At 47.9% G+C, this 15,424-nt stretch overlaps 1 protein-coding gene across 2 annotated transcripts in view; it reads right to left on the bottom strand.

The window, feature by feature from the left end:
- The window catches only part of LOC100497768 (signaling lymphocytic activation molecule), a 39,559-nt gene that overhangs the window by 14,400 nt on the left and 9,735 nt on the right, over positions 1-15,424 (bottom strand). For both annotated transcript variants that reach the window (XM_031891911.1, XM_031891910.1), the window contains exon 2: positions 8,832-9,161. In XM_031891911.1, the coding sequence (XP_031747771.1) occupies positions 8,832-9,161 (330 nt within the window). The remainder of the gene's footprint in view (positions 1-8,831; positions 9,162-15,424) is intronic.

The following is a 15,424-nucleotide window of genomic DNA, read 5'->3' as shown; positions in this document are numbered from 1 at the left end:
GAAAGATTTAAGGTAAAATTAATTAACATTTTTACAATATAAATATCATTTGAACATGGGCCCTGCTATAAACCCTTTAAAACCATTCACAGAGACCAATTTGCAATACCATTTTTGTGCCACCCTTTGTGCCATTCTCTTCTCCCCCCCCCCCAGGTATTGCTCCCTATTGATCAGCTGAGATATCCAATCAGGCCCGGATTTGTGGAGAGGCCACAGAGGCCCGGGCCTAGGGCGGCAGAAGCTTAGGGGCAGCATGCCACCCCGCCGCAAGAAAATTTTCAAGTTTGGCTCCCATACGGAGCAGTCGGGACCTCTCCCCACTGCTCCATATGGGAGTTTAAAGGAGCGCATGCGCACTCGCGGCTGGGGGGGGTTGTCGCGCGTTCGCGCATGCGCACTGGGGGGGGCGCACGTTCTCGGATGCGAACGGGGGGGACCAATAGGGGCGACCTCGGGGCGCCCAGAAGAGAAATCCGGCCCTGTATCCAATAACCACTGAATCAATTAAATTGTTAGTTCTTCACCCACTCATCACCCAGCCAATGACTAACATTTTTTAGACAATATGTCGAAACTATTTAGCAAAATATTTTGCAAGGGGTGTCAGTTCCTTCCAGTAAGCCTGCATTACCGTAATCACTGTTTCCTATGCAAGGAAAGAATGGATTAATATGCTTTAGGGCTCTGGCACACAGGGAGATTAGTCACCCGCGAACAGGGAGATTTGTCGCGGGCGACAAATGCCATCCCATCGGTGAAAATGTAAATCGCCGGTGGGATGGCATACGCAGTGGCGTGATTTAAGTAAAATCGCGGAAGTTGCCTTGAGAGGAAACTTCCGCGATTTCATTGAAATCGTGCCACTACGTATGCCATCCCACCGGCGATTTACATTTTCACCGATGGGATGGCATTTCGGAGAGATTAGGCGCCCACGAACAGGGAGATTTGTGGCCGGTGACTAATCTCTCGATTATGTATGAAACTGCCAGTTGGATACAGTTGGTTTGGGACATGGCTCTGATGATGGGCCTATAGGAGATGGGCCATTGGGAGAGAGCAAAAATGAAAATGTTATGAACAACATCTCACTTCACTCCCCCCCCCATACGCTGCAGCCGTACAGATAATACAGGAGCCTCTGTAGCAGACAGATAAGCAACTTTATCTGCAATGTCTTTTTATCTCCCTCTGCCTCACATTAGATTTAAGAAACAACAGAGAAGCCACAGGCTGACTTCAGGTTCTGACATATTGGGGCTCATTTTTTATATCTAGAGGCAAATAATGACACTATTCACAAAGTGCTTGCACTTATATATATATCCATACCAATTTGCCAGCTATACCTACTCTTATGTAGAAGGGCAAGAGAAAAGGCAATTTGCACCAATTTAGTTGCACTGTCCATTGGTTACTTACTTATAGCAGCCCTCTCCAGCAGCACTGGGGGACTAGCCGGGGGATGGCTGGGGGGAAGCAGCACTGTGGGACTAGCCGGGGGATGGCTGGGGGGAAGCAGCACTGTGGGACTAGCCGGGGGATGGCTGGGGGGAAGCAGCACTGTGGGACTAGCCGGGGGATGGCCGGGGGGAAGCAGCACTGTGGGACTAGCCGGGGGATGGCCGGGGGGAAGCAGCACTGTGGGACTAGCCGGGGGATGGCCGGGGGGAAGCAGCACTGTGGGACTAGCCGGGGGATGGCTGGGGGGAAGCAGCACTGCGGGACTAGCCGGGGGATGGCCGGGGGGAAGCAGCACTGTGGGACTAGCCGGGGGATGGCTGGGGGGAAGCAGCACTGTGGGACTAGCCGGGGGATGGCTGGGGGGAGGCAGCACTGTGGGACTAGCCGGGGGATGGCTGGGGGGAAGCAGCACTGTGGGACTAGCCGGGGGATGGCTGGGGGGAAGCAGCACTGTGGGACTAGCCGGGGGATGGCTGGGGGGAAGCAGCACTGTGGGACTAGCCGGGGGATGGCTGGGGGGAAGCAGCACTGCGGGACTAGCCGGGGGATGGCCGGGGGGAAGCAGCACTGCGGGACTAGCCGGGGGATGGCCGGGGGGAAGCAGCACTGCGGGACTAGCCGGGGGATGGCGGGGGGGAAGCAGCACTGGGGGACTAGCCGGGGGATGGCTGGGGGGAAGCAGCACTGGGGGACTAGCCGGGGGATGGCTGGGGGGAAGCAGCACTGCGGGACTAGCCGGGGGATGGCTGGGGGGAAGCAGCACTGCGGGACTTGCCGGGAGATGGCTGGGGGGAAGCAGCACTGCGGGACTAGCCGGGGGATGGCTGGGGGGAAGCAGCACTGCGGGACTAGCCCGGGGATGGCTGGGGGGAAGCAGCACTGCGGGACTAGCCGGGGGATGGCTGGGGGGAAGCAGCACTGTGGGACTAGCCGGGGGATGGCTGGGGGGAAGCAGCACTGCGGGACTAGCCGGGGGATGGCTGGGGGGAAGCAGCACTGTGGGACTAGCCGGGGGATGGCTGGGGGGAAGCAGCACTGCGGGACTTGCCGGGAGATGGCTGGGGGGAAGCAGCACTGTGGGACTGGCCAGGGGATGGCTGGGGGGAAGCAGCACTGCAGGACTAGCCGGGGGATGGCTGGGGGGAAGCAGCACTGTGGGACTAGCCGGGGGATGGCCGGGGGGAAGCAGCACTGCGGGACTAGCCGGGGGATGGCTGGGGGGAAGCAGCACTGCGGGACTAGCCGGGGGATGGCTGTGGGGAAGCAGCACTGTGGGACTAGCCGGGGGATTGCCGGGGGGAAGCAGCACTGTGGGACTAGCCGGGGGATGGCTGGGGGGAAGCAGCACTGCGGGACTAGCCGGGGGATGGCTGGGGGGAAGCAGCACTGTGGGACTAGCCGGGGGATGGCTGGGGGGAAGCAGCACTGTGGGACTAGCCGGGGGATGGCTGGGGGGAAGCAGCACTGTGGGACTAGCCGGGGGATGGCTGGGGGGAAGCAGCACTGTGGGACTAGCCGGGGGATGGCCGGGGGGAAGCAGCACTGTGGGACTAGCCAGGGGATGGCTGGGGGGAAGCAGCACTGCCGACCAGGATTTTCCCAGTGGCCCAGTCCAACCATCTTGTCTAGGGATGAGCCAGGTATGCCGATGTCATTATTATGTTCCCCTTGCTTTCTACATGAACCAATGGAATTGGAACTCTCCCGTTGTCTATATAAGGCAGGGATCCCCAACCTTTTATACCCGTGAGCCACATTCAAATGGGAAACATGTTTTGGGAGCAACACAAGCATGGAAAATGTTCCTGGGGGTGCCAATAAGGGCTATAATTGGCTATTAGGTAGCCCCTGTGTGGACTGTCAGCCTATAGAAGGCTCTGTTTGGCTTTAAATTGGGTTTTATGCAAGCAACAGTTGCCTTCAAGCCAGAAATTCAAAAATGAGCACCTACTTTGAGACCACTGGGAGCAACACCCAAGGGATTGGGGAGTAACATGTTGCCCCCGTGCCACTGGTTGGGGATCACTGATATAAGGAGTTGCCTGGGTGCCATCTTTGGAAACAACTGGCAATTGTTATTGCTGAGCTAAAAACACCTTAGCCACAATATCATTTAGCCCTCACAATTCTTTTTTGTGAAATTTTGTGGTTTTGCTAATTTTTTTTTCCCACAGTTTCTCAAATTTTTTCATGACTTGGTGAATTTTTGTGAAACATGGCAGTTTTGCACATCACTATTCATTACACATTTTTACTGGTAATATAAATGCTACCTTAATGAGAACTGATTCCTGTGACATTGTTTTAAGGGTCAAAACCAGAGAACAGATATACATAAGCTAAACTGCTTTTTCATTTACACTGCACCCGGCCCTAACCTGCCCTCTGCCACGCCTCTCTTTATAGACCTGCCCTCTGCCACGCCTCTCTTTATAGACCTGCCCTCTGCCACGCCTCTCTTTATAGACCTGCCCTCTGCCACGCCTCTCTTTATAGACCCGCCCGCTGCCACGCCTCTCTTTATAGACCCGCCCGCTGCCACGCCTCTCTTTATAGACCCGCCCGCTGCCACGCCTCTCTTTATCGACCCGCCCGCTGCCACGCCTCTCTTTATAGACCCGCCCGCTGCCACGCCTCTCTTTATAGACCGCCCGCTGCCACGCCTCTCTTTATAGACCCGCCCGCTGCCACACCTCTCTTTATAGACCCACCCGCTGCCACGCCTCTCTTTATAGACCCGCCCGCTGCCACGCCTCTCTTTATAGACCCGCCCGCTGCCACGCCTCTCTTTATAGACCCGCCCGCTGCCATGCCTCTTTTTATAGACCCGCCCACTGCCATGCCTCTCTTTATAGACCCGCCCGCTGCCATGCCTCTCTTTATAGACCCGTCCGCTGCCACGCCTCTCTTTAAAGACCCGCCCACTGCCATGCCTCTCTTTATAGACCCGCCCACTGCCACGCCTCTCTTTATAGACCCGCCCACTGCCATGCCTCTCTTTATAGACCCACCCGCTGCCACGCCTCTCTTTATAGACCCGTCCGCTGCCACGCCTCTCTTTAAAGACCCGCCCACTGCCATGCCTCTCTTTATAGACCCGCCCGCTGCCATGCCTCTCTTTATAGACCCGCCCACTGCCATGCCTCTCTTTATAGACCCACCCGCTGCCACGCCTCTCTTTATAGACCCGCCCGCTGCCACGCCTCTCTTTATAGACACATGTAAGAATGCTGTTCATTGACTTGAGCTCAGCATTCAACACTATCATCCCCCAGCAGCTGATTAGCAAGCTGGATCTGCTCGGACTTAATACCTCCATCTGCAACTGGATTCTGGACTTCCTTACTGGAAGACCCCAGACAGTACAGATTGGGAATATAAGACTGTGGAGACTTATTCCCTCCTTACCAAACTTGTCCCCCAATGTAACCACCTGATGCAAGAAAACACAATGACACTATATTTTTGTGGGTGGAGTTCGGCCGCAGCTTTTTTAAAGAAATCCAACATCAGAAATAGTCCTTGCCATGTATTACAAACTTTACCAAACATCGCAACAACATTTTTTATAACTGTTTATAACAAATGCTGGCCACTGCAAACGCAGTGGGCATGTGAAAACCATCAAACATCACCAGAGATTAAATGGCCAAGGACTGTCCCCTGCCATATGCTGTGACAAACCGGATATGTAAAGTATATATAATAAGTTTTTTTTTTTTTTTTGCATAAAGAGAGCCTGCAAAGAAAATATAAAACATGCAAATTGAATGAATTTACAGGCCTATAATTACTAGTTAATTGCTCTTAAACAGGGAGGGGGGGGAAGGAGATGCTGCTCCGTGTATGCAGGGTGAGACGCTGCTGAGAGAGCTGGCAGGCAGAAGGGGAGGGGGTGAGTACGGATACTTTTCTTCCCGCCCAAAAGCTAAGCTGGTTAACTCCTTGTGTACCGGAGGGAATTAAGCCCTAGATTGGCTCCCCAGTCCCTCTGCGCTTTCCTTAGGTATTTCAGCGCCCTCTAGATCCAACACTATCACAGTAAGCACAGGCGCCCCCCAGGGTTGTGTGCTGAGTCCGTTACTCTTCACGCTGCTGACTCATGACTGCACTTCTAACTCTGATACAAACCACATTATCAAGTTCACTGATGACACTACAGTGGTGGGACTCATAAGGGTCAGTGATGATACAGCATACAGAGAAGAGGTGCAACAGCTGGCACTTTGGTGCAAAGACAATAAGAGTTAAAGGAGAAAGAAAGGTAAAAACTCAGTAAGCTTTATCAGAAAGGTCTATGTAAATACAGCCAAAAGCACTCATAGAAACGCTGCACTGAGTTCTCTGAAAAAAGATTAGTTGTGTCGGTAATTCCTGTGCCAGAGACACGCAGCTTTCTGTTCTCTGCTCTTTCCTGCTCCAACTTCCCTCAAGAACTCACTCCCCCCCCTTAGGAAAGTGGATCTGAGCCAATCAGCAGGAAGCTTCCTCATAGTCTAACTGAGCATGTACACTTGATCTGGGTGTCGGTACAGGAGTGAGGCATTATGGGAACTTTCTTTACACAGCTCAGCATTTTTCTTCCTGTTTGGCTTCTGATCATCTGAACGGGAGAAATATGGGGAGACTTAAGGCCACTATTGAGAGAACTGAAGGTATGCCTGCAGCTTGGGATTAACTCTTTATTAGCCTTTCCTTCTGCTTTAGTTGTTGACTTTAGGAAGACCAAGGCTCTCCATCTCCCACTCAGCATTGATGGCGTCACAGTAGAGAGAGTAAAGAGCACTAAGTTCCTCGGTGTTCATATCACAGAGGACTTGTCCTGGACCATAAACATCAACTCACTGACAAAAAGAGCCCAGCAGCATCTGCACTTCCTGCGCGACTGAAGAAGGTGCATCGCCCTAAATCCTCCTTAACACCTTCTACAGAGGCACCATAGAGAGCGTCCTGACCAGCTGTATTACAGTGTGGTATGGAAACTGCCACGCCTCAGACCGCAGAACCCTTCAGAGGATTGTACGGATTGCTGAGCGCATCATCGGCAACTCTCTACCCAGTTTGCAGGATATTCACACCTCACGCTGCCTTCGCAAAGCCATTAGCATCATGGTTGACCCCTACCATCCTTCCCACCACTTGTTTACTCCTCTTCCATCTGGAAGATGGCTCCGTAGCATCAGGAACAAGTCTGCGAGATTGTGCAATAGTTTCTTTCCCCAAGAAGTCCGGCTCCTGTACACCATGCTGCCCTCCTCCACACTAGATTCTTTACTTCACACCTTTTCTGGACTATATAACACTATATAATATTGTATATAACAGTTTTCTTTTATTTAATATAGTTATAAGTGTGTATGTTTACACTCATAATTATTTGAATATTATCACATTTTTGCACAAACTTGCACATTTATTGTATTGCATAATTGAAAGGAAAACCCCCCCCCACAATGTTTACAATGCTGCTTACCCCTCTCCAATAATTGTAATATTGTGCTATTCTTGAACTGCACTGTTTATTTATTTAGTCATTTTACCACTGCACTGATTTTGTGTTGTACAGTTCTGTGCTGGAATTTATTTATTTTTTTTCTATTATTATTATAGTAATTATAGTTATGTATTTCACCTTTTTGATTCAGGAGGACGACATTTCTTCCCACTGTGTACTTGTAAGTATATTGTTGGGATGACAATAAAACTCTACTTACTTACTTGCCTGCTGCCACACCTCTCTTTATAGACCCGCCTGCTGCCACACCTCTCTTTATAGACCCGCCCGCTGCCACACCTCTCTTTATAGACCCGCCCGCTGCCACACCTCTCTTTATAGACCCGCCCGCTGCCACACCTCTATTTATAGACCCGCCCTCTGCCACACCTCTCTTTATAGACCCGCCCGCTGCCACACCTCTCTTTATAGACCCGCCCGCTGTCACACCTCTCTTTATAGACCCGCCCGCTGCCACACCTCTCTTTATAGACCCGCCCGCTGCCACACCTCTCTTTATAGACCCGCCCGCTGCCACACCTCTCTTTATAGACCCGCCCGCTGCCACACCTCTCCTTATAAACCCACCCGATGTCACGCCTCTGCATCCAACAGACACACCTTTTGGAGGGAAGCGCTGTGCCTGCATTAAACAAGATAAAATCTGATGGTGTCTGAAAGACTTCTCTCTTTAAAATACATTGACTGGCAGATGTAGACATATCAAACTTTATCTGATCCGACTTACATTACAGCTGTGGGGATCATCCTGCAAAATCTTGTTGTGTTGCGTGGTGTTGTATGACGTGATTTTACGGGTCAGATTTTATCTCACCAAATTGGAATATATATATCTGTAAATATTGCCCTTTTACATCCTTTCCCTTGAGCCGCCATTTAGTGATGGGCTGTGTGCTCCCTCAGAGATCAGCTGACAGGAAGTGATGCAGCTCTAACTGTAACAGGAAGTAGTGTGGGAGTAAAAGGCAGAACTCTGCCCATTCATTGGCTGATGGGGCCTAGCATGTATGTGTGCCTGGGCTTGTTTGTGTGCACTGTGACTCCTATGATCCCAGGGGGCGGCCCTTAGTACTTAAAATGGCAGTTCTATTTAGGATTACCCAATGGCACATACTACTAAAAAGTATATTTATATATATATATATATATATATATATATATATATATATATATATATATATATATATATGAAAATGGTTTATTTAGATGAAGCAGGGTTTTACACATGAGCTGTTTAATGTGATATATTTTTATAGAGACCTACATTGGTTTCCTTTAAAGGAGAAGGAAAGGCTAAGTCACTGGGGGGTGCCAAAATGTTAGGCACCCCCAAGTGACTTTAATCGCTTACCTCGTACCCCAGGCTGGTGCCCCTGTATGGAGAAAACAGCCCCAGCCCGGGGTACCTGTAGCGCTTCCTCCTTCCGGCTTCGTTCTGCCGGCAAATTCCTGGGACAATCGCATGCGCAGTAGAGTGAAAAGCCGACTTTATAGTTTAAGTTCCACTATTCCCTCTACTGCGCATGCGCGCGCACGCGAAGCAGGAAGGAGGCAGCTACCCCGGGCTGGGGCTGTTCTCTCAGAACAGGGGCAACAGCCCGGGGTAAAAGGTAAGCGATTTAAGTCACTTTGGGGTGCCTAACATTTTGGCACCCCCAAGTGACTCATTTTAAGCAGGGGTCTTATAATAATTTAACAAACAAGGGTTACAGAGTAAAAATAGGTCTAGAGACCATTTTGTAAGAGCTTACAATCTAAAGGAATCAAACTAGGACCCCAGTGCTAGGACTCGCCCTGTACCCCCATGCTGCCCTATATACACTACGAAAATGTAAAAATATGTACTTACTAAAGACTTGGAGATGATACAGTTGGTCACACCGCTGATTGGATTGTGAGCGAATGTTAGCTGTGTAGATTCTCTGATCCTGATTGGTTAGATCCGTGAGGGTTAAGGATCCGTTTGTCTCACTGCGCAATCTCCCATCAAACTTATTATCACGGATATCAATGGGCTCATTGGGTTTTGTTGTAGCAAAATGATTTACTCTCCCACCGTCACTTATAACCCAAGAGATGTCTTTTATCTGCTCCTGTACCCTCACTGGTAGCGTGGCTCCTCCCCCTTCTGCGCCGGGCACATTTATCCTGGGGCCACATTCCCCGTTACATGAAATATCTAATGAGGCAAAAACAAAGATAACTATAAATTCATTTGAATCCCCTTTACATATTATACTGAGCATGGTAGCTCACTAGTTTGTACCCCTTGTGAGTGAATACAGACTCCATCTCAAAGAAGTTGAAAAGACATGTGTCTAAAGCCTGAGATACAGGGCCTCAGTGGAGCCAAAGGTACCCAAGGGGCCCTGTAGATTAGGTACAGCCATTGCTTGAGGTGCTCTAACAGTGCAAGATATTGGCCCTGGGAAATGAGCCCGTGTAGCTGAAGGGTCATGAGGTTCGGTGCAAATAGGGGCAGCCATATTTATAGTTACTATGTCTATACCCCTGGTTGGGGCAGAGCAGGGGCATTGTCTGTGAAGAATAGGGGTGGGACAAAAAGAAATCCCCCAGGCTAAGCTCCAGGTCTCTGGACACAATGAGAAGTTAGAATATTTGTAGCCTGGCAGGGGCACTACATTGGGAGAGGTATGGGAGCCTTCTAATAGAGGGGGGCAGTTGTAACTGGCAGCTGTTTGTGTGGGATACCCGAGGGTTACCCTCCCTCCTGTGCCGTGTGATGGGGCATTAGATAAGGAACAGTATATGGCAGTGAAATACAGTTATCATTGTCACAGGTCTGGATGTGGTTAGGCTAGGGGGGGCTGGAAAGGGTGGCGTGGGAGAAGGTCAGATATTGAATGGAATGAAGTGTCAGTATGGGGGCTAGTTGGGGGGCTAGCAGGGGACTGGGTGGATTTAAGGTCCTGATGGTAACTTAGGATTCCATTGTTTATACAACTTTTCTTTTTTTGAGTGCTACTGCGTTTTGATTCTGCTATGGGAATCTCTTTGCACTTACTCTGTGCTACTGGCACCTGAGCTTAGGGACCCATTCACTACAGTATATACTGTATACCTGTATATATACAATATAAATGTCACAATATAAAGCTGATTAGTAATTAACACAGGTAATTACTGTATGGCAGCTCTGAATCCAGTGCAATTAGCATCAAAATGTAATCATCAGCCCCTTAGGATCAGCTTATTTGACAAACAAACATCATTTTCTCTACTTGGTAATTTCCGACGACCCCTAAGCTCAACTTCTCAACAGCTGCCCAGAGCCCACTGAGCATGTGCAGTGCCACTGACACCTCTAACAGAATGCCCAATATGTCCACTATGATCACCCCCTGTGGATTGGATTATTACTATACAGATGTTGAACCTTTAGCCTGGTTCAATACGTTCATTATATAAAATATGGCATACCTAGCCATATTCATTTTTAGGGTTTAGTTCTCCTTTAAACATAAACATAAACAGTTTACAAGCCCTAGGGGTGTTCTTTAGCCCACCTTACTATATTCTTAGTAATTTCCCCACTTCCTTACCCTACAAGTCTATGACTGTGAAGCAGTTGCCCCATATAGTGCTCCAATGGGGTCACACAAGTACTGGGATGCAGCCTTGGGGGCCATTTGGCTCACTGCACAGGTATGTGATACAGAAAGCCACAAATATATCAGTGCCTCCTCCTATAGAGCCCTGTGTGAGTAATAATTACTCCTTCGCTCATAATTAAACAGTGCTTTGTACTGGATGATAACTAGTGATGAGCAAATTTTTTCAGCAAACATGGATTCGCAGCAAAATTCAGCATTTCAGCATCAGCAAATTGTTCTGGGAAACTTTAGACAAATTTCATGCAAAAAAATTGCGGTCACGTCAAAAAAAGGTGCGGCCGCATCAGAAAGGCGCAGGTGCGTAAAAAAAGGCGCGATTATGTCAAAAAAGGGCGTGGTTGTGTGAAAGGTGCAGTGACATTAAAAAGTTGCATGTGTCAAAAAAGTCACGCAGTACCTGCAATTTGCAAATTATTTGCTGATTTGCAAATTTTTCGCAGTTTCCTGAATTTTTCAGCGAAGTGAAATGGGACAGATTCACGAAATGGCAGAAAATTCGCAAAACACGGGTGCTGCATGACTTTTTGGACATGCGCATCTTTTTATAGCTTGACCGTGCCTTTTTTCATATGACCACACACTTTTTTTGGCACAGCTGCACCTTTTTTTGATGCCATTGTGAATTTTCACTGCAAAATTTTGCAGAAGTTTCACTAAACAATTCGCTGATGGCGAAATGCGGAGTTTCGCAGTGAATCCGTGCCTGCTGAAAAAATTGGCTCCTCGCTGAGAGATTGGTGCAGGGAGGAGGGCTTTGGGTTTCTCCAGAACTGGGCTGATTTCTCAATCGGCTACAGGCTCTTTGCCAGGGATGGGCTGCACCTCAATGATGATGGGGCAGCTGCTTTGGGGGAAAAGATGGCTAGCGGGTTGGAGGAGATTTTAAACTAGGAGTGGGGGGGGAGGGTGCAGAGGGAAATTCTGTGGTAGACAGGATAGATGAGGTAGTGGGCATAGTAAGGGAAAATGGGGGAGGAGACTTGCTTCGGGATACTGATAATGGCAGGGAGGCCCATAAGTTGTTTACACGTCATTCTCACGCCGGAACCAGTATTAAATGTATGTTTACCAATGCAAGGAGTCTGACTGGTAAAATGGGAGAGCTGGAGGTACTGGCGTTGGAGCGGAAATATGATGTGATTGGAGTTGCTGAAACTTGGTTGAATGAGTCTCATGACTGGGCAGTTAATATTGGGGGGTATACATTGTTTCGGAGGGACAGGGGCAATAGAAAAGGAGGAGGAGTGTGTCTGTTCATTAAGCAGGAATTAAAAGCAAATATTAGGGAGGAAGTGATGGGGGGAACAGAGGGAGCTGAATCCTTATGGGTTGAGCTTCTCACAGATAGTAAAGAATCTACCAAACTAATTGTAGGGGTATGCTATAGACCCCCTAATGTAAGTGAGGAGGAGGAGGCCCAGCTCCTGTTGCAAATAGAAAAGGCTGCTAGTTTGGGGCAAGTGATAATAATGGGGGATTTTAATTACCCTGATATTGACTGGGGCAATAGTACTGCCAGGACAGTAACTGGGAACAAGTTTATAAACTTGCTACATGACAACTTTATGTCACAGGTTGTTGAGGAGCCAACCAGGAACCATGCTATACTAGATCTAGTGATCTCTAATGACCCAGAACGTATAGCAAATGTGCAAGTGGTTGAACCCCTGGGTAATAGTGACCATAATGTTATTTCATTTAATGTTTGGTGCAGGAAACAAATTTACACGGGGGCAACAAAGACACTGAATTTTAGGAAGGCAAATTTTAGCTCCTTAAGGGCAGCGCTTCAGGGCATAGATTGGGGCATTATGTTTTCTGATAAAAATACAGAGCAGAAATGGTTGTCATTTAAAATGATATTAAATCATTACTGTTCTCAATTCATTCCATTAATAAGAAAAAGTAGAAGTGTTAAGAATCACCCTATGTGGCTTAACTCTGAGGTAAAGAAGTTAATAGGGAGAAAAAGGAAAGCTTTTAAGAAATATAAGTCAGAGGGGACAGTAGCTGCGTTTAATGATTATAAACACTATAACAAGTGTTGTAAAACAGCAATCCGGAAGGCAAAGATAGAAAATGAGGAGCGCATCGCGGCCGAGGCCAAGACTAACCCCAAAAAGTTTTTTAAGTATATTAATAGTAAAAAGACGCAGGTTGAGGGTGTGGCCCCATTGAGTTATAATAACAATATGGTTACAGCGGATACAGAAAAGGCAGATGTGCTTAAAGGAACAGTAACACCAAAAAATGAAAGTGTATAAAAATAATTAATATATTATATACTATTGCTCTGCACTGGTAAAAGTTGTGTGTTTTCTTCATAAACACTACAGCAGTTTATATAAATACCCTGCTGTGTAGCCATGGGGGCAGCCATTTAAATTGAAAAAAGTAGAAAAGGCACAGGTTACTAAGCAGATAACAGATAAGTAGCAGATTCCCATTGTATTCTACACAGTTTATCTGGTATATTCTTATGTAACCTGTGCCTTTTCTCCTTTTTTAAATTTAAATGGCTGCCCCCATGGCTACACAGCAGCTATTTCTATTAACTATAGTAGTCTTTCTCAAGCAAACATGCAACTTTTACCAGTGCAGGGCAACAGTACATTATATTTTAATTATTTTAAAACATTTTTATTTTTTAGTGTTACTGTTCCTTTAACCAGTTCTTTTCTTCTGTGTATACAGTAGGGGGAGCCAGTGGGCCAAGTCCCACCCAATAGCTGCACTGTTGCCTCAGCTCCAACTACACAGTGGCTGGCACAGGATATGGTGCTTAAAGGGTTACACACGATAAATGTAAACAAGGCACCTGGGCCAGATGGAATACACCCTCGGGTACTGAGAGAGCTAGGGGCAGAATTGCAGTGGCCCTTGTTTCTGATATTCTCAGACTCTCTTTCATCAGGTATGGTACCTAGTGATTGGAAGAAGGCGAATGTCACTCCCATATTTAAAAAGGGAGTAAGATCTCAGCCTGGCAATTATAGGCCTGTAAGTTTGACATCCGTGGTGGGCAAGTTATTTGAAGGCTTGTTAAGGGATCACATTCAAAATTATGTAGTGGAGAATGGCATTATGAGCAGTAATCAGCATGGCTTTATGAAGGACAGGTCATGTCAGACCAATTTAATTGCTTTTTATGATGAGGTAAGTAAGAAGCTGGACAGTGGGGATGCAGTAGATATAATCTATTTGGATTTTGCCAAAGCATTTGATACCGTTCCCCACAAACGACTGCTTTCTAAGCTAAGGTCTATTGGTCTTAGTGAAGTCGTTTGCACATGGATAGAAAACTGGCTACAGGATCGGGTACAGAGGGTGGTTGTTAATGGCACATTCTCTACTTGGAGTAAGGTTCTCAGTGGGGTCCCTCAGGGTTCTGTACTGGGTCCACTTTTGTTTAATTTGTTCATAAATGACTTAGGGGAGGGTATTATGAGTAATGTATCAGTGTTTGCAGATGACACAAAACTCTGCAGACCAGTCAATTCTATCCAGGATGTGACATCCCTGCAGCAGGATCTTGACCAACTGGCAATCTGGGCAGCTAAGTGGCAGATGAGATTTAATGTGGATAAATGTAAGGTCATGCACCTGGGATGTAAAAATATGTAAGCCCCGTATACCCTTAATGGGACTGCACTAGGCAAATCCATAATGGAGAAGGACCTTGGAGTCCTTGTAGATAATAAACTTGGCTGTAGCAAGCAATGCCAGGCAGCAGCTGCAAGGGCAAACAAGGTTTTGAGCTGTATTAAAAGGGGTATAGATTCACGGGAGGAGGGGGTTATTCTTCCCCTTTACAGAGCGCTGGTAAGGCCCCATCTAGAATATGCTGTTCAGTTTTGGTCTCCAGTGCTCAAACGGGACATTATTGAGTTAGAGAGGGTCCAGAGAAGGGCAACTAAGCTGGTAAAGGGTATGGAAAGTCTCAGTTATGGGGAAAGGCTGGCCCAGTTGGGTCTGTTTACACTGGGGAAGAGGCGCTTAAGAGGTGACATGATAACTATGTATAAATATATAAGGGGATCATATAATAACCTTTCTAATGTTTTATTTACCAGTAGGTCCTTCCAACGGACACGAGGGCACCCACTCCGTTTAGAAGAAGGGAGGTTCCATTTAAACATTCGGAAAGGATTTGTTACAGTGAGAGCTGTGAGGTTGTGGAATTCCCTCCCCGAATCAGTCGTGCTGGCTGATACATTATATAGCTTTAAGAAGGGGCTGGATGGATTCTTAGCAAGTGAGGGAATACAGGGGTAGGGGAGATAGCTCTCAGTACAAGTGAGGGAATACAGGGGTAGGGGAGATAGCTCTCAGTACAAGTGAGGGAATACAGGGGTAGGGGGGATAGCTCTCAGTACAAGTGAGGGAATACAGGGGTAGGGGAGATAGCTCTCAGTACAAGTGAGGGAATACAGGGGTAGGGGAGATAGCTCTCAGTACAAGTGAGGGAATACAGGGTTATGGGAGATAGCTCTCAGTACAAGTGAGGGAATACAGGGGTAGGGGGGATAGCTCTCAGTACAAGTGAGGGAATACATGGGTATGGGAGATAGCTCTCAGTACAAGTGAGGGAATACAGGGGTATGGGAGATAGCTCTCAGTACAAGTGAGGGAATACAGGGGTAGGGGGGATAGCTCTCAGTACAAGTGAGGGAATACAGGGGTAGGGGAGATAGCTCTCAGTACAAGTGAGGGAATACAGGGTTATGGGAGATAGCTCTCAGTACAAGTGAGGGAATACAGGGGTAGGGGGGATAGCTCTCAGTACAAGTGAGGGAATACATGGGTA

This window comes from Xenopus tropicalis, chromosome 8 (assembly GCF_000004195.4).
Source record: "Xenopus tropicalis strain Nigerian chromosome 8, UCB_Xtro_10.0, whole genome shotgun sequence".
NCBI classification, from domain to species: Eukaryota; Metazoa; Chordata; class Amphibia; order Anura; family Pipidae; genus Xenopus; species Xenopus tropicalis.
This window is presented reverse-complemented; position numbering and strand designations above follow the sequence as displayed.